The 23,596-nt window shown below is 47.8% G+C and overlaps 1 protein-coding gene across 2 annotated transcripts in view; it reads left to right on the top strand.

Moving 5' to 3' along the window:
* Cyfip2 (cytoplasmic FMR1 interacting protein 2) overlaps positions 1-23,596 on the top strand; it is a 122,830-nt gene that overhangs the window by 30,499 nt on the left and 68,735 nt on the right. For both annotated transcript variants that reach the window (XM_075992862.1, XM_075992863.1), the window contains exons 6-15: positions 3,396-3,577; positions 5,381-5,477; positions 6,685-6,813; positions 9,037-9,141; positions 11,292-11,383; positions 13,226-13,343; positions 18,116-18,235; positions 18,826-18,951; positions 21,018-21,184; positions 21,857-22,004. In XM_075992862.1, coding sequence (XP_075848977.1) covers positions 3,396-3,577; positions 5,381-5,477; positions 6,685-6,813; positions 9,037-9,141; positions 11,292-11,383; positions 13,226-13,343; positions 18,116-18,235; positions 18,826-18,951; positions 21,018-21,184; positions 21,857-22,004 — 1,284 coding nt within the window. The remainder of the gene's footprint in view (positions 1-3,395; positions 3,578-5,380; positions 5,478-6,684; positions 6,814-9,036; positions 9,142-11,291; positions 11,384-13,225; positions 13,344-18,115; positions 18,236-18,825; positions 18,952-21,017; positions 21,185-21,856; positions 22,005-23,596) is intronic.

The raw sequence follows: 23,596 nt of genomic DNA on the forward strand, positions 1-23,596 counted from the left end.
GTTGAAACAGGTGCGAGGAAAGGCTAGGTGGTAGCACAGGAAGTGTGAGCAGCCTGTTACTTGCTGGGGTCTTGGTGGCAGCTGAGAGGGTGGCAGGACGAACGCTTCAAAGCCAGTCTTTACCCCACAGTGGGCGACGTAGCCTGCACAAGCCATACGCAAGGAATGTTCCACTTGGGGGACTGAGCTTCATTTGTAGACTCTTGACTCTGGCTAGAATCCACTCTGTACTCAGCATCCAGGCAAGAGCTGTGACTGCACTGGGGAGGTGTCTCAGCCTGGGCAAGGAACAGTTCTAGGTCAGACCCTGGCTCTGCTGTTGTCTGACTGTGTGTGAATTACTTCACACACGCATACACACATACACACAGACACACGCACTCACACATAGACACACACGCACTCACACATAGACACACACGCACTCACACATAGACACACATGCACTCACACATAGGCACACGCATACTCACACATAGACACACAAACACACACTCAAACTCATACACACTCTCACACATAGACACACAATTCACACACACAGATACAGACTCACATTCACACACACACAGATACTCACACACAGTGACCCATACCAGCACTGAGGAAATGAAGCCTGCACACAATACACACACACGCATGCACACGTGAGAAATGAAGCTTACACACACACACAAACGAGAAATGAAGCCTACACACACATACACAGAGACACACATGCACACACAAAAATGAAGCTCACACACACACACACACACACACACACACACACACACACACACACACACGGGAAGTGAAGCCTGGCCTGTCAGGATAGTGGAAGGGATAAATGAGATCTATCTGTAGGTACCAGCAGGGCCATGCCAGCACACAGTGCTTTGTAACTGTTCATATCATAGACGGCTTGACTTCCTAAAGTCTCTGGGAAGCAGGTCCAAGAGAGAAGAGCTGTCAGAAACTGGGTATGAAGTGAAGAACTTCCCAACAAGGGGTGTGAATGGACAGAAGGGTCTAGAATGATTCACAGCCATGTACCCAGCACTGTGCCCATTGACCGCGTGTGTAAACAGCAATAAGTTAAAAACCAAACTCCTCAGCAACTCAAGGCTTGCTTCAAGCACTCAGCAGCACTGTGGCCATCCCTGCTAGTTCCTCTCTTCCCTGCTGGGGTCAAATGCCTAATAAAGCAGTTCCAGGAACCTCAAGGAAGGCCAGACTTACTTGGCTCACAGTTTAAAGGTACAGTTCACGATGGCAGTGAAAACATGGTGGAAGACGCGTTAGGCACTGGTCAGGTTGTGCCCGGGTCAGGAAGGAGGGACCCAAGTCCATGGGATCACGCCACACTACTTACACATTCGGGGCAAGTCTTCCTTGTTCAGTGAGACCTTTCTGGAAACACACATCCTTCATGGACACGCCCAGGTGTTCCATGGTGAGTCTAAGTCTCATCACTACGCCATTATGGTGAGCATAGCTGTGGGGAACAGTTCCACCATGGCGGAGAGCCCAACTGGACTTGGACTCTGGCCTGGTCTGTCCTGTGAGGGAGGGGGACTGGCAGGTCCTGGAGCAGGCTCACACCTGCACATACACCTGCCTCTCTTCACACCTCCCTTCCAGTGTTCTTCTCTTCCTCCTCTTCTCTTCCCCCCTCCTCTTCCTCCTCCTCTCTTTTCCCCCCTCCCCCTCGCCTCCTCTTTCTTTTCCTCTCTTGTTTTTGAGATCTAGTATTTGTTCTGGTGATTCACCCAAGCAGAATGAATAGCCCGGCATGCTTTAGTATCTTCACGGAGTTGTGTGTTCATCATATAATCTGTTCTAGAATATGTTTACCCCTTGAGCCATCATCCTGTTCTACCCCCAACACCCTCTCCTTCAGCCCCAGGCAACTATGGAACTGCTTCTTATCTCTGCGGATTTCCTTCCTCTTTAGACGTTTTCCTACCAATGAAATTATACAGGACATGACTTTTCATGGCTGGCCCCTAGCAGCTCGTGGGGTGTTTCTATACTGAAGCAGGTGGCAGAATCTATGTTTCTCTTTAATGATGGAACACCATGTCACTGTATCCAAACATCATATTTTACTCATTCATCCACTAGGGGATAGATGAGAGCCTGTTAGGAACAAAAGCTGAGCACGCGTGTACTCTTGTCTTTCTCTTAGGTAGCGTGCTAGTTAGTTTTCTGTCAACTTGACACAAGCTGGAGTCACATAGAAGAAGGAAACTCAACTGTTGAGTTTCTTCTACTGATTACCCTTAGGCAAGTCTGTGGGGGGGACATTTTTTAAATTAATGATTGGTGTGGGAGGGCCCAGATCACTGTGGGCTGGCAGGGTCCTAGGTTGTGTAAGAGAGCACACTGACCAAGCTCTGGACCCTCTGTATCTCTGCTTTGGTTCCTGCCTCTAGGTTCTTGTCTTGAGTTCCTGTCCTGACTTCCTTCAGGGTGGACTGTAGGCTGTAGATCTTTTCTTCCCCACGCTGCTTTTGGTCAGGGTGTTTATTTCAGCCTTGGAAGGCAAACCAGGACAAGCAGATTCCCGTCAGTGGAGTGAGGGCCACTTAGAGACTCCACCTTAGGAAACGACAGTCCGCTGTCCCCTCTGCAGCCACCATGCTACCTTGCTGGAGCCCCAGCTCTGCCCTCAGAAGAGCCTCTGAGAGGGCCTGGCCTCTCTAGTGTTGACTTCGCTCCTTGCCTGCACTCAGTCCAGCTTGAGCCAAGCCCTGTCCTTCCTTCTGCCCTCCCGACATGCCTCAAGACCTTTGCACTGGCAGCTCATGCTTTTTTCACTTACTCCTCTTTCTTCTCTTTCAAATTACTTCCCTAAAAGCCACTTCTTGGAGATTTTGGTCTTTCTCCCTAGAGGGACAGTTCTTTTGAGCGCTTCCCAACCTCCATCCCTTCTTCATTTCCTTCTGTACCAGGTATTCCACTGCAAAGAATTTATTTTGTCTTCCATTACTTAGTTGACGTGTAGAATCCTTGGAGCAGTTTTTGTTCTCATTTTGATTTCTGCTTAACCTCAGCCCTTAGGATGGCTCTATGGTATACAGTAGATGCTCAATTATCAGTTGCTTTTTGGATGAACCTCTGTCTCTCCCTGCTTGTCACACACTGGGTACACAATGCCTCCTGGTAAATGTGTTTTTGGAATAATTCATCACATAAAGTCACTTCAGACAGGTCCCAGCACCTTTTCAAGTTAGCTTTGGAAATGAGGACATCTCTGAGAAAGACAGCCTGGCATGGCAGATGTGTCCTCCTTTCTCCACCTTGACTCTAATGGGGACCCTAGGGCAGCCTTGACTGCTCCTACCCTAGAGTGCACTGAGGTTCCCCATCACCTGCCTGCCCCATCCTCACCACTGCCTCTCTGTCTCCAGCGCAAGGCCATCGAGCGCTTCTGTAGCGAGGTAAAGCGGCTGTGCCATGCTGAGCGCAGGAAGGACTTTGTCTCGGAGGCCTACCTGCTGACCCTGGGCAAGTTTATCAACATGTTCGCAGTCTTGGATGAGCTGAAGAACATGAAGTGTAGCGTCAAGAATGACCACTCTGCCTACAAGAGGTCAGGAACCTTCCCTGCTCCCCGAACCCTTCTCACAACCCTTCTTATTCCCTGGTAAGAGTTGCCATCCTGAAACCCAGCTGCCATTCCAGGGTGGTTTGAAAAAGATGGTTTTGAGCCACGGCTTCGGAAGAGTTGATGTTGGCCAGGCTTGACCACCCAAGATGGAATCCAGTCCTTGCTTCCCCATCTGGGGAACAGCTTGCCTGTCTTGTGGTAGGAAGATTAGCATAAGCAATCACATTGTCACTTTCTGTAACAGACAGAAAGCCACAGCTTGTGTCCTAGAACTACAGAGCCCAAGCAGACATTCCTCTCGTTACCTCAGTGGCCACGGCGGTTGCCTAGATCTCTTCACCACTTCTCTGCCTCTCTGCGGGTTTCTTTGTCAGGCAGGCCCCCGCTATGACCTCCTGCTAGCCTATGGTATAACCCCAGCCTTTTAGGAAGGAACTCCTCACTTTCTAACCACATTTGAAAAATCCAAGCCAAGATTGCCATCAATCCAACTTGCTGATCCCTCCCTCAGATACTGAGCGTGGTGGAGGCTAACTGAGCCAATGGCTGAGTTAGGGGTCCTTGTCATCGTTGACAAGGACTGGAATTGGGAGGGGGTCATTCAAACTAAGATGTAACCAGTCAAAGACAGGGAGCACTACAAAGCAACAGATCCCTGAGAGTTGGTTGAGGCTCAGATGATGGACACAGCATCTGTACGTATCTCCTGGAAGAGTTGTCCATATCACGGGCAAAGGACGACCCTATCTCTGAGCCACACCTCCTCATGTTTCAAGATAACAAGAGAAAGAATATGGCAGATTGAATTTCACAATTCTCCCGGGTCAGATGTGAAACCGGAGTTGCCCAATAGTTAGAGCCCATCTCAAGGCCGACTCCAGAGGCCACAGATGGCCACCATCGCAGCATCCTTCCCCATACACTTCCTGCAGTGGCCCACCACTTCCATCGTGACCGCAGCCAACATCTGTGTCCTGCAGCGGGCAGGAGTGTTATCGCCATTCTCACAAGCTATTGTGACATGAGTTGTGCCTTGCTGGGTTAAGCCGGGACACACGGTTAAGACCAGCCTGTGTTCTTCCTCCTTCCGTCTGTCATCCGGTTAGGTTAGAGGCACTTGCGCTCCCATGCAGGGCTGTGCATGGGAGTGTTGAAGTAGAGACAGATCTTCCATTCTTGCTACTTGGAAGGCTAAGGCGGGAGAATCATCCTCTGGGCCTAGCAGCACAGGAGTACAATATGGTTTCCATCAGTTCAAGGTTTAGGCTATAGAGTGATTTTGATACCAGCCTGAGAAAACTTAGCAGGACACTCTCAAAACTGAGAAGTGGTAGAAAGGTAGGGGACATCGCTCAAAGGTCAAGTGCTTGTCCAGCATGTACATGCTTGCCCTAGATCCGATCCCTGGTACTGCAAACAAACCCGAAAATAGGATGTTGAGATTTTCTATAATGAACAGAACACATAAAAAAATGAAGCTTCCTGCCTGTGGTTGCTCTGCAGGACTCACCATGCAGCTTCCCTGGAGGTCCTGGCCAGGCTCAAGGTCTCAGTGTTCCTTCCTGCTTTCTGTGAACTGTCCCAGGATTCCAGCTGTGTTTTCTCTTCTCACGCCTTTTAACTCCCAGCAGCTGTCCTGAGAAAGGACGGCCAAACACACTTTCCTTTGACCTTGGAGCCACCTGCAGTGCTCAGAGCCTCTTGGCATGGGGATGGTGTCCCTCTTAGGCTGAGTGGGTGCAGACTCCTCTGCACCCTCTTATCCCTTCCTTCCCTGCGTTTCAGAGCGGCCCAGTTCCTAAGGAAGATGGCGGACCCCCAGTCCATTCAGGAATCTCAGAACCTGTCTATGTTCCTGGCCAATCACAACAGGATCACCCAGGTGAGGACAGGTCCTCTGTTCGTCTTGCCTGGTATGCCAAGAATGCAAAGGTGGGGCCTGAGGCTCAGAGGGCTCCAAGGGACAGCACGCAAACTCCTTCCGCACTTGTTTCTCTGCCTTTCATGAGAGTAAAGTAAAGCTACCATCAGTGACCTCTCCCTGTTCGGTTCTCCGAAAGGTTCCTGGGCAGGGCTGTGGGCCCCACATCAGCCCCTAGGCTGAGAACAAGCCTACCCTGGGTCCATTATCACATCTCAGGCCAAGTCACAGATGCAGTTAACTCATCCATAAAGTGGGCATATTATCTTGGGACTGATATGAGAATATAGCTAATAGAACTAGATTGAAAAATAAACGAAGGATGAACAAAAAAAAAATCCCCAGAACATGACCAAGGGCCTGGGGAGGCACAGTTAGAGTCACCGCCGCCAGTTTGCCTGAGTGCACCCTCTGGCCCTTCTCTCCCCTTGCTCCTGTCCTAGCTGGACCTGCCTCACAGTCAGTTCATTACCAGCAAGAGTTTCTGCAGGACCCAGGCCAACCCAGAGTGGGACCCTGATGCTCCCAGGAGTTCTCAGACTTGTTTCCCTCATCTCAAAGGCCTGGAGGTGGCAGAGCCTTTTTTGGTCACTGCAGAAGGCTGTGGAGTCAGAGCCCCTAACTGTCTGTAGAGAATCCCAGCAATGCCCTCCACTGAGTATCCAGTAGGGGCCCAGAGAAAATCCTGCTAACAGGGCTACAGAGAAACCCTCCTTAACAGGAAGTGTTTTGATGTTCCTGAGTCCTGCCAGCAAGGAGATACCTACCTACCTACCTATCTACCTACCTACCGTTAGCCCTTCCGCTGGGTGGGTCTTCTTCCTGCCTTTGTCTGAAGAAACCTCAGAGAGAAGTCCACACCCTCCAAACCAAACTGCAATTACTGCAGGCCCGATTGCTCTAAAGCTGAGCTAGTGCACTCTACCCCCAGAACCACCAGGGTTAACATGGGAGCCCAAGGGCTTAGGTTTCCGGCTGCAGAAGGTGAGCAGAAACTACCAGCTATCAAGGGGGAGTCAGGTATCAGCACCTGTTGTCACGAAAGCTCCCTCCTCCTGGAACCTCAACTGAGACCAAAGTGCTCATTTATCCTGCCCAGCTCTGGGCTTTCTGGGTGGTGTCAGAGGTTGCTTGCTCTGCCTGACCAGCAGGTGGCGCTGTTGTTTAGTGTCTTCACCAGCAATTGGAAGTGATTCCAGGCTACGAGGAACTGCTGGCAGACATTGTTAACATCTGTGTGGATTACTATGAGAATAAGATGTACCTGACACCCAGCGAGAAGCACATGCTGCTCAAGGTAAAGCTTTCCCACCTCACACTTGTGTGTGTGTGTGTGTGTGTAGACCAAAGAAGGTGTCATTCCTCAGGATCTTTCCTAAACATTTATTTTATTTTAAATATGCTTATGTGGATATGTGCACTTGAGTGCAGGTGCCGTTGAAGACCAGTGGTTTTGGATATCCTGGCACCTGAGTTAGGGCTATTGTGAGCTGCCCAACATGGGTGCAGGGCACCAGACTCAGGTCCTCTGCAAGGGTAGTAACTGTTCTTAATCGCTGAGTCATTGCTCTCGCCCCGTATTCTTTTCTGACATACGGTCTCTTACTGCGACCCTGGGCTCACCCATTAGGCCTGGATGATTGGCAGCAGCCCAGGAACTAGCTTGACTCCGCCCCACCAGCACAGGGTTTCTCATGTGCACCAGCTTTCCTGGGATCTTCCCTTTCCTTTGGTGCGCCATGAACACATTGACAATGCTGTCACACATGTTTCTCCAGTGCCATCACTAGTTGACGCCAAGAAGCCACTTTACAGGGATGCTATTCCTCACGCATCTCCCGGGGTTAAAGGTTTGACTGCACTGAAAACCCTGAAGTCCGCGCCTTGAGCACGACATTTGCAGAGCTCAGCTTCTGAAAGAGAAGTTCCTAGCTTAGAGGGAAGGAAGACTCCATGTTTTGTCAAAATAGCAAAAAAAAAAAAGTGGTTTTTAGTTTTTATTATGAAGTTGTTGTTATAATTGTGGAGGCTCTAAATTATTCAGGAATCCCGCCCTCCCAACTCAGAGACAATACTTTTAGTACTTTGGTATATATCATTTTTTTTTCTGTGTTTCTATATTTTCAAAAAAGTTAATAACATAGAATGTATAAGTTTTGTGGTGTTTTGTTTTGTTTTGTTTTTGAGACAGGGTCTCAACAAAATTTAACCCTGGCTAGCTTGGAACTCAATAAGTAGACCAAGCTGACCTTGAACTCACGGAGCTCCACCTGCCGCTGCCTCCCAAGTGCTAGAATTAAAGATGTGTGCCAGCATATCCAGCTTTACATGTAGAATTGTAAAGATTTATTTATGTATGTTTTTAAACATGTATGTACCACAGTATTCATGTGGAAGGCAAAGGACACCTTGTGGGAGGCAGCTCTTTGCTTCCACCATGTGGGTCCTGGGGATTGAACTAGGATCATCAGGCTTGGCAGCAAGCACCTTTACCCACTGAGCCTTCTCACTAGCCTGCATTTGGGCTTTCTAGCCCATGCGATCAAATGTGTTTGGATGTTTCACAGCCATAAGATGGTATCATTACAGAAGAAATCTGTTGCTTTGCCTGTCCTACCCTTGTGCTTAGGTCCTGTCCAGCCGTTCTCCCACAGCTGACATGAACAGAATTGTTTTGTGCTGCCGCCCAGCTCTCTGCAGCTTGTTAGTGAGCTCAGGTGCCACCAGGGGGCGTGAGAAACCCTTACAGTCAGTCTGGTGCTGATGCTGCAGGACAGAATGTGCCAAGCAGGAAGCAGCTGTCAGAGACAGTTCTCTGCTTCTTCCCTTAGGGGCCAAGGTGATAAAGGCACGGTGAGGAGTGACTTCCTGTGTCTCCACAGCTGACCATACCCTCCAGCTGCTCATTTATCTAAAGGGACTAGGAAAAAATTAAGAGTCTCAGCATCTTCAGGCAGAAACTTGCTCTTAAACAGTGTCCCCCATGACTCCTCAGGAGCCTTTACATTGCTGTTTACCTGGGGAATTTTATGGTCACAGTGTCTGTGCCTTGGCACCTCTGGGAAACAGCAGAGTCCTTTCTCTGTTAGTAGGACCTGTAAGTGCACATTTGAATGGCAGATCCTGAGCTAACCCCTTTGCAGATAGTCCCTTCAGCTCCCTTGTGTGACTATGGCAAGATCTCTCACCCCTCTGTTTCCAGTTCTCCATCCTTAAATAATATGTGGCACCTAAGAGTTTTGTGGGAATTGAGACCTCACTTGTTAAACCACAGCCCCTGGCCCAGAGTGGCTACTATAATCATATGCTACATTTCTTGTTGAAGTCAGGCCCATGTTTCTTATTTTAATTTGGAGGTGTGTATGATTTTGAAGCAGCATGTGTGTCTCTACAAGATGCCAGTGAATCTCTGTGCCTGTACATGTATGTACATGTGTGTGCATGTATGCATCGAGGGCCTCTAGTTTTGTTAGCTGCTCTGGGAGTGTAATAGTTTTGACTTGGGTCTTTCTCATTCTAGGTGATGGGCTTTGGCCTCTACCTGATGGATGGAAATGTCAGTAACATTTACAAACTGGATGCCAAGAAGAGAATCAACCTTAGCAAAATCGATAAGTTCTTTAAGGTTAGTAAATGGAGCTGGGGCTAGGCAGGGGGACAGAGTGGCTAGAGTCTTGATCCCCTGGGGGAAAGGAAGGGATTAGCCAGAAAGCTGTGGAGATGGTTCATAGGCATCTAAAGACCCTCAAGAAAAGGAAGAGACGAGCACAGGCTCCAGCTGCTCCCACTAAAGCTGTCTGCTGCCCAGATGTGGGTGATGCCAGCCTCCAGACTCGGCTGGGATTCCACTGGAGGCCTTGTAAGTCTTCCTGCATGCTCTTTTCCCCTTTCCTGGAGTCTTTCATCTAAAGACAGTTGCATCCTAGAAGGCAATAACTGTTAATTTTCATAACATCCCAGAGCTAAAGGCTGAGTGTTTTCGTTAAAGATTTACTTTTATCTTATGCATATGGATATTGTACCTGCATACTTGTCTGCACCATGTGTGTGCAGTGCCCATGGAGGTCAGAAGAGGACATTAGATACCCTGGAACTGGAGTTACAGATAGTTGTGAACTGCCATGTGGGTACCCAGCATCAAGCCCTGGTCCTCTGAAAGAGCAGCAAGTGCATTAACGGCTGGGCTATTTCTCCATCCTCTAAGCTCTAACTTTTAAGTGGTTTCATGTTTGCCATTGCAGCCATTCTGGGGCCCACGACAGGCTACTTGGCTGCTCCGTTTAGGCACAGTAACTCACCAATGTTCTGCATAAGCTCAATCCATTTGAACCTTTGAGGTCCTAGTAAAAACTTACAGATTAGCTGGGCTGTGGTGGCACAAACCTTTAATCCTAGCACTCGGGTGGCAGAGACAGGCAGATCTTTGTGAGTTCGAGGCCAGCCTGGTCTACAGAGCTAGTTCCAGGACAGGCTCCAAAAGCTACAGAGAAACCCTGTCTTGAAAAACTTGCAGATAAATATTAACTTTGGAGTTTGAGCAAGGGCGTGTCACATCTAGAACTGGATTCTCATTCTGAAGTTACTTTAGCTCTGGGTCCTACAGATGGGAATCCTGCCCTGGGGGGATGCTGTTTGTGGAAAACACTGAGGTCAGCAGCACTGAGGTTTAAGGGGAAACTTGAGTCCTCAGAGGGGTCTCATGACTTGATTTCTTAGCTTTTCTCCAGAGCTGTCCCAGGTAAAAACAGGCCTCCTGTTGGGAGACTGCAATGTCTTCAGCCAGCAGGAAGACAGAGAGAGCCAGGCTTACCTATACCAGGGGTTAATCTGCCTCTGCTCCCTTCTGTCTGAACAGCTTTGGAAAAGGCACAAACTAGGCCTCCTGGGGCTGAGGGTTCTTCTCCTAGCTCTTGCTCCATCTGGCCTGACTTCCTGGGCAGACTAAGCTTCTCCATATGTGTCAATCCCAATGCAATTACAATGAGACAGGGGCAGTACTGACCCCACTTGGTCGTGTGTGGATGGAGATAGTGGATGCTTGGTAGCTGGGTTTTGTAGTACTTAGGATTAAATCCAGGGACTTGCCCATGCTAAATAAGTCTTCTATTACTAGTCACATCCCAACCTTCTTTTTCACTTTTTATTTTAAGGTAGAATCTCACTGTGTTGTCCAGGGAGCCTGTGAGCTTAGGATCCTCTTGCCTTTGTGTCAGGAATAGCTGGGATTATAGGCCTTTGCAGCCAGGTTCAGCTGAAATAGTGTTTGTGAAGCGCCGGGTCCTGTGTCCAGTGAGAAAAGACAGATGTAGGTAGACAGCAACCTCCCTTCCACATGTCCTAGGCTTTGGTCAGAAGATGTCTGCACTTTAATGTTAGCTATCAGGTGGGCAGTCTCAGGAAGGCCACCCCCAGGCAGTAGCCCTCTGCCACCTGCTCCTAGTCCAGCTTGGAGCAGTAGAAATCTTCTGAGCTATAGGAAGGACCTGTACTGGGAGACCATCCATCTGGTCCTCTGGTTCATCTGTTCTGTGTGACCTTGGACAAGCCACTTGGCCTCTCTAGTGTCAATTACTTGAAGTATACAGTTGGTTGGAGGCAGGGGAAGGGCCTGTATGCTGGCTGGGGTTCCTCTGGATGCCAGGACTTTATGGTAACACCGTAAGAAATAAACAAAACTTCTGACCCCAGGTGCACACTGAAGCCTTACACCCCGCCGGTACATCAGCCCCAGCCCTGCCTGTGGCATCTCATGCACTGTGTTTGCTTCCTTTGCAGCAGCTGCAGGTGGTGCCCCTTTTCGGCGACATGCAGATAGAGCTGGCCAGATACATTAAGACCAGTGCTCACTATGAAGAGAACAAGTCCAAGTGAGTGCCTGCCGTAATGTCTCTCGGCTCCTGTGAGGATGCCCAGCCCGGGCAGGGAGCTGAGGGACCACTTCAGTCCCTCCTCCCTCCCCAGAGCCCTGGGCAGGTGGATTCCCACAGAACAGCGGTGCCAGGAGGGGACTAGCGAGGATGCTCTGAGCCCTTTTGCACCAACCCTTTGCTGCCAGGCTCTAAAGGGCTTAGAGCATAGCCACGCCCCTTGTCCTGTTCTGCGGTAACCCCCTCCCCTCAGTGGGACGGCCGGAGTCTACTGATGGCAACAGTCATCACCCTGGTTCAGGTCTGCTCAGGTTCTGTGGCTGTGCAATAATTACGTGGTTAACAGCGTGGTTTGGATGGTTCCAGCTGTGACGTGGGTTGGTGGCCTCCTCTTGTGTCATCTACTACATCATAGTTCAAGGAAATCGATGTTAAGGCCTAGGAGTGAGTCAATGGCTCCCAGGAAGGATTACTGGAGGTACAGGATAGTTATCTGGCTCCAGCCTTGATTCCTCTGCTCTTAGAAGACACAGGATGGTCTATCCACATGCATATTACCTACAACCAAGAGACTGTGGTTTATCTGTGTGGATCGGTGCTGGCCACCTTCTGGTCGGTGTCTTAGTTTTGCAGTGCTGGTGATTGAACCGAAGACTTGCACAGGCTGGACAGACACCCTACCAAAGGGCTACAGCCTCCCTTATCTTTTCACTTGTTATTTGGAATTAGGGTCTCAGTCTGTAGCCCAAGAATACCTTGTATTTGTGATTCTCTTGCCTCAGCCACTCCTAGTAGCTGGGATTCAAATGATATCAGCAGAGCCCAGGGATGGTACAAATACTTACAATCCCAGCAGTTGGGAGGTGGAGGCAGGAGGATCAGAAGCTTGAGACCTGCCTCAGCTACATTGGAACCTTGTCTCAAAAAAGCTTAGGATACCTGCAGAGGGGTCCTCAACCTACAGTCTACGTCTACCTGGAGACCCAGAAATGAGTCCTTGGGGGGAAATCAGACCATGTCTGGCAGTCTTAGAGGGAGAAGTTTGTAACCAGGCAGAAAGTCAGAGATTTGAGCGACTGTGTCCCCTCTACAAGTAGCTCAAAATGAAAATCCAGCAGTCTAAGCCAGGGGAGGGCATCGCCACTAATACTCCTTATGAGAGTCCCTTTGTGTCTTCTTTTGAATTTAAGCTCTGTCCATACCCTGCACCTGCCTGCTGGCTTCCCATTCTCTTGGTCTGTTTACTTGCCGGCCACTGGTTCTGGACAGAAGAAGAGGGTCAGAGAGTGAGGGGGTTTTGCTCACTTATTTCCTCTGTGATTCAGGAAGGTTTTCCTAATGACATCTTTCCAAAGGATGGGAAAGAAGACAGGAGAGGAGAAAGGAGAATAGGAAGAGAGAAGGGAGGAAGACGAGGTGGGGAGGAGATACCAACCACACCTCTCAGAATGATAGAAGGTCTTTCACCGTGGGTACATTCATGTCACCAGGTCCTTTGGGGAAAGACAGGGAGGTTGCTCGTCTGTGATTCTAGCCTTTTGTGACCGTAGAGAGGCTGTGGTCTTGGCCCTCGCTCTCTCACTTAATTGGTAAGTATTATGTGCTGGTGTCCAGAGACACCTGCAGTAGGAACTGGAGAAGGCAGAGACAGGACTCTCCTTTCTAACCATGGTGCCTGCGTTGGTGGCTCTGGGGCTTAGATGGCCACTTGACGTTTTGGTTCCAGCCAGGGGAGCCAGCTATGTTGTTTGAGGACCAGGAGCAGCTAGTGTGCAAAAGGAGCCTCTCCCATGCCAGTGCCTGGAGCTGTGACCCACACAAAGCCTGTGGTTTTCTCCCCAGGTGGACTTGCACGCAAAGCAGCATCAGCCCCCAGTACAACATCTGCGAGCAGATGGTTCAGATCCGGGATGACCACATCCGTTTCATCTCAGAGCTAGCTCGCTACAGTAACAGCGAGGTGAGTTCTGTGGCTGGTCCAGGGCCAGCAGAGTCCAAAGAGGCTGAGGAAGAGCCGGCAGGGTGGGATGGAGGAGCCATAGCCAGAGGCGGAGGGTGGGCTTGCTGGAAGTGATTCAGAGCCAGGCTTGGACTCTGGACCTCCATCCCTTCATCTGCACAATGGAAAGAATGCAGTAATGCCTGACGAGGGTGGGAATGGCAGGGACAGTGATGAAGAGGATTATTAGCAGGTACAGAGGTGCAGTCAGGAAAGAAAAGGAGTTTCCTTCCGTCCTTTTTCATGGGGTAGCTGTACTCTTACTAAATAGAAAATATTTAAGAAAAATACAGGCTTAAAATAGTCAAGTAGGAGGAATCACTTACAGTGTTCTGTCACACAGTAGAGTGACAGTGGTTGATGATAATTACAGTTAACATGAAGAAATGACATCAGAGGTGATAGATACACCACGTAGCCCATCTGTCCATCACATAGTGTATACATGTGTTGAATCTTCACACCGTGTCCCATAGATATCTACAGTTATGGCGTCAATCAAAAATAATCCAGACATCTTTTAAGTAGAGGTAATGATAGCATTCTCTTGTAAGGTTCACTGAAATAACTAGTAGGGTGCCCGGCGTGTGTGTTGTGCCTGGAATACAGTAAAGGGTGTAGTGATGAGGCAAGCAGGCCTGCTTTTCATCCCGCCTGGCTCCCGCATGGCTAGCTTTACACCCGAAATAACAACACACAAATTGTAGTCATTTAAACACTGCCTGGCGCATTAGCTCTAGCTTCTTACTGGCTAACTCTCACATCTTGATTAACCCATTTCTACTAATGTGTGTTGCCACGAGGCTGTGGTTTATTGGCATGAGTCTAACCACCGTCTGTCTTGGGTAGGAGAAGCATGTTCACATCACATCCACAGTTAGAGTGGAAAGAAGTGAACGCATGCTTGCTCTCTGGCTTGCTTGCTTATGTTCAGCTCAGATTCTGCACTCATACACAATTCAGTACCTCCTGTTTAGGGAATGGTGCCACCTGATGTAGGCTGGATCTTCCTGTTTCAATTAATGCAATTAAGATGATCCCTCAAGGATGTACCTACAGACTGACCAAATGTAGACAGTCACTCATTGAGATACCCTCCCAAGGTGACTCTAGGCTATTCCATAAACTCAGAATTCAAAAATTATGAGCCATTGCCCACAAAGAAATTCCCATGAGCCTCTTGCCACACTGTTTTTTTTTTATCAGCACAGAATCTTGTTTTATCTCCATTTCTGTCTAAAGATACCTTTGTGATATTTTTTGTTGATTCATTGACATTTAACTGAGGGCTAACAGTACCATGACTTCTGTTTGAAGGAAGCGTTTCTAAACATGTCTGTCACAGCTTTCCTGGATGTAGAGCACTGTATTGCATAGTGGTTCTCAACCTGTGGGTCACGATCCCTTTAGGGGTCAAACAGTCCTTTCACAAGGGTCACCAAAAAAACACCAGAAAACAAATATTTACATTACAATTCATAACAGTAGCAAAATTACATTTATGAAGTAGCAATGAAAATTTTACGGTTGGGGGTCACCACATAAGGAACGATATTAAAGGGTCACAGTGTCAGGAATGTTGAGAACCAACAGCACAGCACATCAGCTTTGTCTGAAATTGTTAACTAAAAGCACAAAAACGTGGGCATCCTGACACTGTGTAAGCGACAGAGAAGATGTTGACTTGCAATGTGAGAGCTAAAACAGAAACACAGAGGCCTCTACTCAGCTGGGAACATGCAGGTGTCTGCAGGGGATGGAGACATTGCTACAAGTGTCACTGTGGTAAATTATAGAGGAAACAAATTTACAGAGATAGTGTCCATCATTAATGACTATCTGCATATACTCATGTGGTATTTGTGTGCATGTGTATAATATAATATATATATTATTATATGGATGTATACACACACACACACACACTATATATATATATATATACATATATATATGTGTATATATATATATGTATATATATATATATATCCATACTTATGAACTTACGGCATGGATGGACTATTACACATACAGACATTTGTGTCAGATCTTTTTAATTAGTGCATCATAGCTAGTCAGTGGGCTGTGACATCATTTTAGTGATCTGTGATTAGCACTGTATGTGAAATAGAACATGAAACCAGGAGTCCTATGTGTAGACAGAAGTTTCTGTCCTGCCTGGTCTCACAGCTGTTCAGTCCCAAAGAAACACACAGGGGCTTATTCTAATTATAAACTCTTTGGCCTATTAGCTCAGGCTTATTATTAACTAGCCCTTACAACTTAAATTAACCCATAATTCTTGTCTGTGTCTAGCCATGTAACTTGGTACCTTTTCTCAGTGGGGCATTCTCATCTTACTTCCTCTGCATCTGGATAGTGACTGATTCTCTGCCTTTCCTCTTTCTAGATTTCTCTTAATCTGGTTGCCCCACCTATACTTCCTGCCTGGCTACTGGCCAATCAGTGTTTTGTTAAACCAATATGAGTGACAAATCTTTATAGTGTACAAAAGCATTCTCCCACAGCAGTTCCCCTTTTTTCTTCTCAAAACAAGACCCTGAATCTAATCTTTGTATAGCTTTTTTACTGACCATTATGCATAACAACTTGTAACCAATACACTAAACAAAGTCTAGAAAACTACACCCACATTCCCAAAAACTAATTCTATTTTTTGGAGAGGGGAATGTGGGTGTAGTTTTCTAGTCTGCTTCCTGCTGATTGGAGGTGCTGGTATACTTCTAGGAACCCAAAGTAAATTTAGGATTATGGTCAAGTCCTAACTGGAGTATTCTGTGAGGCTAGATCATCTCAGCCAGCATCCTTGAAGCTGTTCTGGATGCTGAACTCGGAAGAAACTGCAACAGAGGTCCTCGGAAATGTTGGATCATCTGGGCCATCCATTTCCATTGGGGATTTCTCAAGGGGGTCTTCCTTGATCAAACCTTATTTTTCTTAACCCAGAATGAATCTACAGCCTCTCATTTCCTGTGAAAACAAAAGCAAAACCTCTTCTCCAATGTAACATATCTTTCAAATGTAGCATATTTTGACTTAAAATTTTAAGTCAAAGCACTTTCAAAATATTTAGGTTGGATTAATCCAGCAGCATTTATAATTTTAAAAAGAAGTTTTAGCAGCTGTTGCTCCTTTTTCAAACAATTCAAAGACAGCATAATAACAGTATCCAGATTCTCTGTGTATTTTCCATCTTTATGTGGCTTTAAAAAAAACTATTTTATTTTTTGGTGTTTTGAGACAGGGATTCTCTGTGTATCTTAGGCTATTCTGAAACTTACTCTGTAGACCAGACTGGCCTTTAACTTACAGAGATCCACCTGCTTCTGCCTCTGCCTCCCAAGTGCAGGATTAAAAGTGTATGCCACCATACCCAGCTACACTTTTTCCTTTCTAAAGGACTTTCTCTATCCTTTTTCTTTTCTCTCCCAAACTTACATTAATTTTTAAACAGATTGTAAACCATTTAAGAGTTTTTTTTAAATCTGAATCTGTCTTTATTGTATTTATCTTTTTCTGAACACATGAGTCATTAATCTGCTAAGTAACATGGCTAGGATTAAAACTGTGGCTTTGGTGACTCCACCACCAAAATGGGGTTCCACCTCATTCCTTAGCTTCCTGAGAGTCTAGAATGACAGAGGTACAGGTGGGAGCAATGTTTATTGCCATAACTCTGTGGAGTTTCCAGATCCATGCCACCACCAAGAAGCATGCTGCCAGCTGCTCATAAACACCATTTAAATGTTCGGTGACAGAGCCTCTTAAAAGAGCTGGGAGGGTTTTGCCATTAATGCTGAGTCAGGAAGCCACTGTTAAAGGAGCTGTGTCTCTGCCTGCCTCTAGCAAGTAGAGCTCCCCCCCCCCAAAAAAATGTTGTTACCCAGAAACTGTGCTTTATTCTGTTCTTTTGTGTCTAGAATCTGTTCCCAAGCTCTCTCAGGTTTATGTGGATATAGTTGCTGAATGTTTAATGCCATTTGTAGATGGAAGTTTCTGTTCTTCCCAGTCCTGCAGCCATTTAGTCCCAAAGAAACACACAGGGGCTTATATTAATTATAAACTGTTTGGCCTATTAGCTCAGGCTTATTATTAACTAGCTCTTACAACTTAAACTAATTCATAATTCTTGTCTATGTTTAGCCACGTGACTTGGTACCTTTTCTCAGTGAGGGATTCTCATTTTGCTTCCTCTGCATTTGGTTGGCAACTGCATCTTTGCCTTTCCTCTTTCCAGAATTCTCTTAGTCTGGTTGCCCCACCTATACTTCCTGTAATCAGTATTTTATTAAGCCAATATGACTGACAAATCTTTACAGTGTACAAAAGCATTCTCCCACAGCACCTGTGAAATCACAGTGTTGTGTAAAAGTCATTGCTAGCATACATACTTATATTTAATTATCACTTCAAGGGTGAAATCTCAGGTCACTTACTAGTTTGCACTTCCTATAATGAATACAGTCAAGATAGCCTTTGCTGTAAGGCTGTAGGGTGAGGCTAAGTGGGGATCTGAAATGACAACTCCTGAATCAAAACCCTCAGCCACTTACAAGACATACGACCTTCAGCAAGACAACCGTCAAAGACAAGTTTGTCTAGCAAAGGGAGCATAACAATTGCACAGATTTTCCAGGGGAATTTGAAAAGTAATGCTCATGAGCGTCAGGCACATGGACCATGCGGTGAGTATGGAATTCTGTGTCCCTCAGGTGGTGACAGGCTCAGGGCTGGACAGCCAGAAGTCAGATGAGGAGTACCGGGAGCTCTTTGACCTGGCCCTTCGAGGCCTGCAACTTCTCTCCAAGTGGAGTGCCCATGTCATGGAGGTGGTAGGTGTCCTGAGACCTCAGCCCCTACTGACCTAGTTCACATGGCTTCTGTCTTTCATGTACCACACCTCTTACCCAACCGAAACCTACATTTTAAGTATATTCATGGAATTGTATTACCTTAAGTTAATATACTTTAAAAAGATGACTAAATAAAACCGCACCTGGGCCCAGAGAGGTGGCTAGGACCCTGCCCTGCCCTTCGGTGGCTTACAGCCTCTGTAAACTCCAGCACAGGGGAGATGGTGCCTCTGGCTTCTGTGAGCACCCACACTTACATGCATATCCCACAGACAAACACATGCACATAAACACCGTTAAAAATAAAACCCCACATCTGTCACCCCACCCCTTCAGCTCTCAGTATTCTGTCTGTCACTGAACATTACCTTACTTTAGATAGTCACCATCTATAGAGTCCAAGCATGTGGTTTTTCCATACAGCTTTTTACATTGTGTTTTCTGGGTCCACCCCTATCCTGCATAAGTCAGTGCTTTCACCCTGCATCCAACCAGTGTGCTGATGGCTTGACCATTTGCTTACCTTTCCTCAACTGATGGACACTGGATTTTCTTCTCCCCCGCCCCAGTACTCTTGGAAGTTGGTTCACCCCACAGACAAGTTCTGCAACAAGGATTGCCCGGGTACAGCGGAAGAATACGAGAGAGCCACACGCTACAATTACACCAGCGAAGAGAAGTTTGCCTTTGTGGAGGTGGGTGCCGATGCTCTGCTCTCCCCGTCTACCCCAGACTGCAGCTCCCTGCAGTTCCTGAGTTCTTTTGATCACCCAGATATGTTGTCATTTTAACTTGCTAACCTTTTCTGACTTTTCCCGTCTAGGTTGTTCTCTGCCTAAGGTGACTAAGAAATAATAGATCCAGCTAGTTTCAAGTTCCAGCATTGACTCTGGAGGGTTCCTGAGGTCCTACCCCTAGTGGAGGAGCAGTTGCTAGTTGCTGGGGTAGTCAGAGTCATTTTTCTTGGGGAACATGGCCGTTGGTTGGTTCCCCCAAGCCCCAGTGGATGATGTCATGCCCATGTGTGCATGGGCAGCGCCGATTGGCCTCACTGAGTTAAAATATAATAAGTAGATGAATAAATAAGTGCTTATGAAAGAATGATCTGAAATCGGCAGGGAGGGCCAGAGCAAGGTTGGGGTGGGATAGGAATGGATATAATCAAAATATAATGTGTCACAGTTAGGGTTTCTGTTGCTGTGATGAAACACCATGACCAAAGCAAGTTGGGGAGAAAATGATTTATTTGGCTTACACTTCTATATTGCTGTTCGTTGTCAAAGGAAGTCAGGACAGGAATTCACACGGGGCCGAATCTGGAGGCAGGAGCTGATGCAGAAGCTGTGGAAGGGTGCTACTTACTGGCTTGCTCCCCCTGGCTTACATAGCCTGCTTTTTTATAGAACCCAGGACCACCAGCCCAGGGATGGCACCATTCGTAATGGACTGGGCCCTCCCACACTATATAAGACATTGAAAAAAAATGCCTTACAGCTGAGTCTCATGGAGGCATTTCCTCAGCTGAGGTTCCTTCCTTTCTGGAGACTCTAGCTTGTATGTAGTTGACACAAAATCGGCTAGTACATAATTTATACAGGTATGACATTTTCTAAGAAGTAATTAAAACTATATGAGGAGGACTGGTAAGGTGGTACTGGCTACACATGCTTGAGGACCCAAGTTCGGATCCCCATTACCCACGTAATCAAGTAGAATATGGTCGTACTCTTAATCCTAGTGCTGTGGGGATGGAGACAGAAGGCTAGCTGAGCTACACCCTCAGCCCGTTTTTGCTTTGTTTTTTCTGTTGGTTTTTGTTGAGAGAGAGTCTTAGGTTGTCCTTGAACTCACTTGCTATCCAAGGCAGGTCTCAGCATTGCAGACTTGTCCAGTGAAGCCTGGCTGAGTTTTAACTTTTTACCAGAGCCCTCACAGTGTAGATGGTCCTTCAACAGCCACACCAAGGGGGATTTCACATTGTCACCAGGTCTCCTGAGTGTCCCATTGTTCTGTGCCCTCGGTGGCCTTTGGTGGCCACCTTACTCGTGATCTTGGCCATTCTAATGGTCAAGTAGGTGAGTCTCATTAACCTTGTGAGTCTCATTTCCCAGAGTCTGACGACACCAAGTATCTTTTCACATGATCATGGCCATTCTTCTCGCCTCCTGTGGATTCTATGGAAGCCTTTGCCTTTGCCCATCTCTGAAGGTTGTGTCTGTGCCTTCTCATTATGAAGTTGTGAGAATCCTTTCTGTATCGTCACCACAAGGCTTTCATCATGCGTGTGTAGCAAGTAGCTTCTCTATGGGGTGACTTTGCCTCTTTGTTTTTTTGGCAAAGCCTTTTGAGGCACGCTGGTTTTATAGTTTGCTACAGCCCAGTTTATTCAACTTATTGTTTCACAGGATGTGAATGGCGGGTTCTAGCATAGAAATCTTTACCTACTCTTAAGTTGCAAAGGTTCCCCCCTCCCCCGCCCAGGTTCTGAACCCTTCTTTATCCATCCATTTATCCCAGTGTTTTAATTATGTGTTTGTGTATGAGAGAGAATGTGCTTGTGAACGTCTGAGGCCAGAGGCGTCGGGTGTTCTTGGGCTGGCATTACAGGCATTGCTTACCTAGTCGTGACCTGACAGTTTTAGAGGCATGGACCTCACACTCTAGGCACCTCCACTGCCTGCTCCCCGCAGCCTGGAGAAGCACAACGAGCAGATGGCTTGCTACATGGTAGCTAGGCTGACCCTTGCTCTATGTCCACCAGGTGATCGCCATGATCAAGGGCCTGCAGGTGCTCATGGGGAGGATGGAGAGTGTCTTCAACCAGGCCATCCGCAACACTATCTATGCGGCCCTGCAGGATTTCGCCCAGGTGACACTGCGTGAGCCCTTGCGGCAAGCTGTGCGCAAGAAAAAGAATGTCCTGATCAGGTGGGTCCTCAGATGGCCCCATTCAGGGTGCTGCGGAACTGAGGGATGCAGGGCTAGAAGGGGAGGGCCTCCTAGCTCGGTCATCTTCCAGCACGGCTTTTAAACAAAGAGACCCTCTGGTAGTGGGCATTGGTGTTAAGCCAAGGCTCCACTCAGGACTTGAACTCAAACCAACTGCTGTCTAAAAGTGAATTATTCAAATGAGTTCTCTGAGTGTCCGTTCCTTGGTTGTAAATTGGGATCATGGTGGCCACCGTATCCATGGCTACGGGATGCTGAAATGAGATAATCCATGTGTAGACTTCAGTACACATGGTGTGGGGGGAACGGGCTATACATAGAAGCTCTTTCTAAAACTTGATCCATATAGCTAGTGATGCTGATGAGATGTTCCTGTAGCTCCCTCCTCCTCTCCCCACCCCCAGGTCCTGTCCTCCTGTCCCCCACGTGGCTTAAAGCTGAATTCTTAGGTAGTCAATGGCCATCAAAGCCACAGGAGCCTCTTGTTGAAAGCACCTGAACACTGCTAAGAGCATCCCTGAGTGGTCCAGGATTGAATGTGCATCCCAAACACTCAGAAACTCTAATGCAGGAGGTGCTAAGCAAGACCCTCTGGGGCCTGAAAACAGCCTTGCAGACACCTGGGCTAAGCTCCCTCCCCTCCCTCACCAGTGTCCTGCAGGCAATTCGCAAGACCATCTGTGACTGGGAGGGTGGTCGAGAGCCCCCCAATGACCCATGCTTGAGAGGGGAAAAGGACCCCAAAGGCGGCTTTGACATCAAGGTGCCCCGCCGTGCCGTGGGACCTTCCAGCACACAGGTAAGCAGTTCCCGGGCAGCCTGGCTCCCCTGACCCCAGGCCATTTGGACCAAGAAAGGATTCTTGGAGAACTACGGGGTAGTGGGATGGGGATCCTTGTGAGGAAGGGCAGGGTTAAACAGCTGCTCTGGGTTTTTCCTGATTCTTGTTTGATGTAGAAGGAAGACCACTGGCCAGAGATTCAGGAGACCTGGGTTCTAGTCCTAGACACCTGTGTGACCTTGGACATGTTACACGGTCTCTCTGGGCCTCAGTTGTCTAGTCTGACCAATGGTGGTAGCACATATTCACCTCCCCAGCTATCTCCTAGCCCGGTAAAGCTCACATACTGCAGTGCAGGGTCTGACATGGAGCTCACTTGCATAGGTCTGTGTATTCTAATGACCGCAGTCCCCTTACCTACAGGGGCAGCCTGGCAGGGGAACTTACAAGTTCAGCCTCTGACTTGCTGTATGTTTCTGGGCAAGCAGCTTAACCTCTCTCAGCTCTGCTTACCTTCTAAAAAATGAAAACTTGGGATGAGCTCACGTTACCAACAAGACACTTTGCTAGTTTTTCCATCCCTTTCCAAAGACAACCCACAAGCTTGGCAAGCCGCCTCCCCTCAGACACAGTCTGGTTGTCAGAAATACTTTTGAGTTTCCAGCTGGAACTTCCGCAATAAGACGATGTCTGTGTTCACCCAGAACAGACTTAAAATTACATGGGGGGAAAAAGAGTGACTCGCGGAGTTAAGTCCTTACTGCCGATGTAGAAGAAGGTATTTCCCGGTCTACTTTCTGTGGTATTTGAAAACAGATGCGTCTTACTGTAACCGTCAGGGTCTTGCAGGCTCCAGAAGCCCCAAGCTGGAAGCTCCTCCTTATAGGACCTTTCAAGCCCGTCTCTGCTCTGGATCGCCTGAAGCGGGCCATCTGAGGCCCTTTCTGACCCCTCCTTCTGTGTGTGTCCGTGTCTGGGCAGGGCTGGGGCTGAGCAGGGGCAGGTGAGTGTTTGGCAAGGTTATCATCACTTGTCTTAGCTTTGCAGTCTCCAGTGACCAGCGTGCACACACTCCGTCTTCTGCATGTGCGACACCCCAAAGGAGCCTTTATAGACAGTTCTGAAGTCTTTATTAGAAGGCCAGGAACCTTTCTAACTCTGAATGCCCTGGTGTGGCTGAATGGCTCTCAGGCATTTCTCTAAGTCCTGAGAGGCAGATGAAGACATGGCCTGAGAGGAGCAAGGAGAGAAGGATGGAGGGGCTGTAGACATCGAGAAGACAAGAGAGAGGGCATGTGTCTTCGTGGATAATTTGAGAACTGCAGGACAGTTGCTGAAAACTAAACCCCACCCCTAGGTGCCCCTGGGGTAGGTTGATAGCTCAGATGCAGATTCATTTAGTTGACTCCCAGACAGCCCCAGATGGACGAGTGTTGAGAGGTAGATTCCCCCTCCCCCATCACAGACGGGGAAACTGAGGTCCAGAAAGGGGAAGTGACTTGTCCAAGTCACAAGACGAGTGCCAGGTAGACAAGAACCCAGGTCTCCTGATGCCCACCCCAGGGCTCGATGGCAGCCCTCAGAATGTAGCAGGTGTAGGCATTTCATGG

The sequence above is a fragment of the Microtus pennsylvanicus genome, chromosome 11, assembly GCF_037038515.1.
Source record: "Microtus pennsylvanicus isolate mMicPen1 chromosome 11, mMicPen1.hap1, whole genome shotgun sequence".
Taxonomy (NCBI): domain Eukaryota; kingdom Metazoa; phylum Chordata; class Mammalia; order Rodentia; family Cricetidae; genus Microtus; species Microtus pennsylvanicus.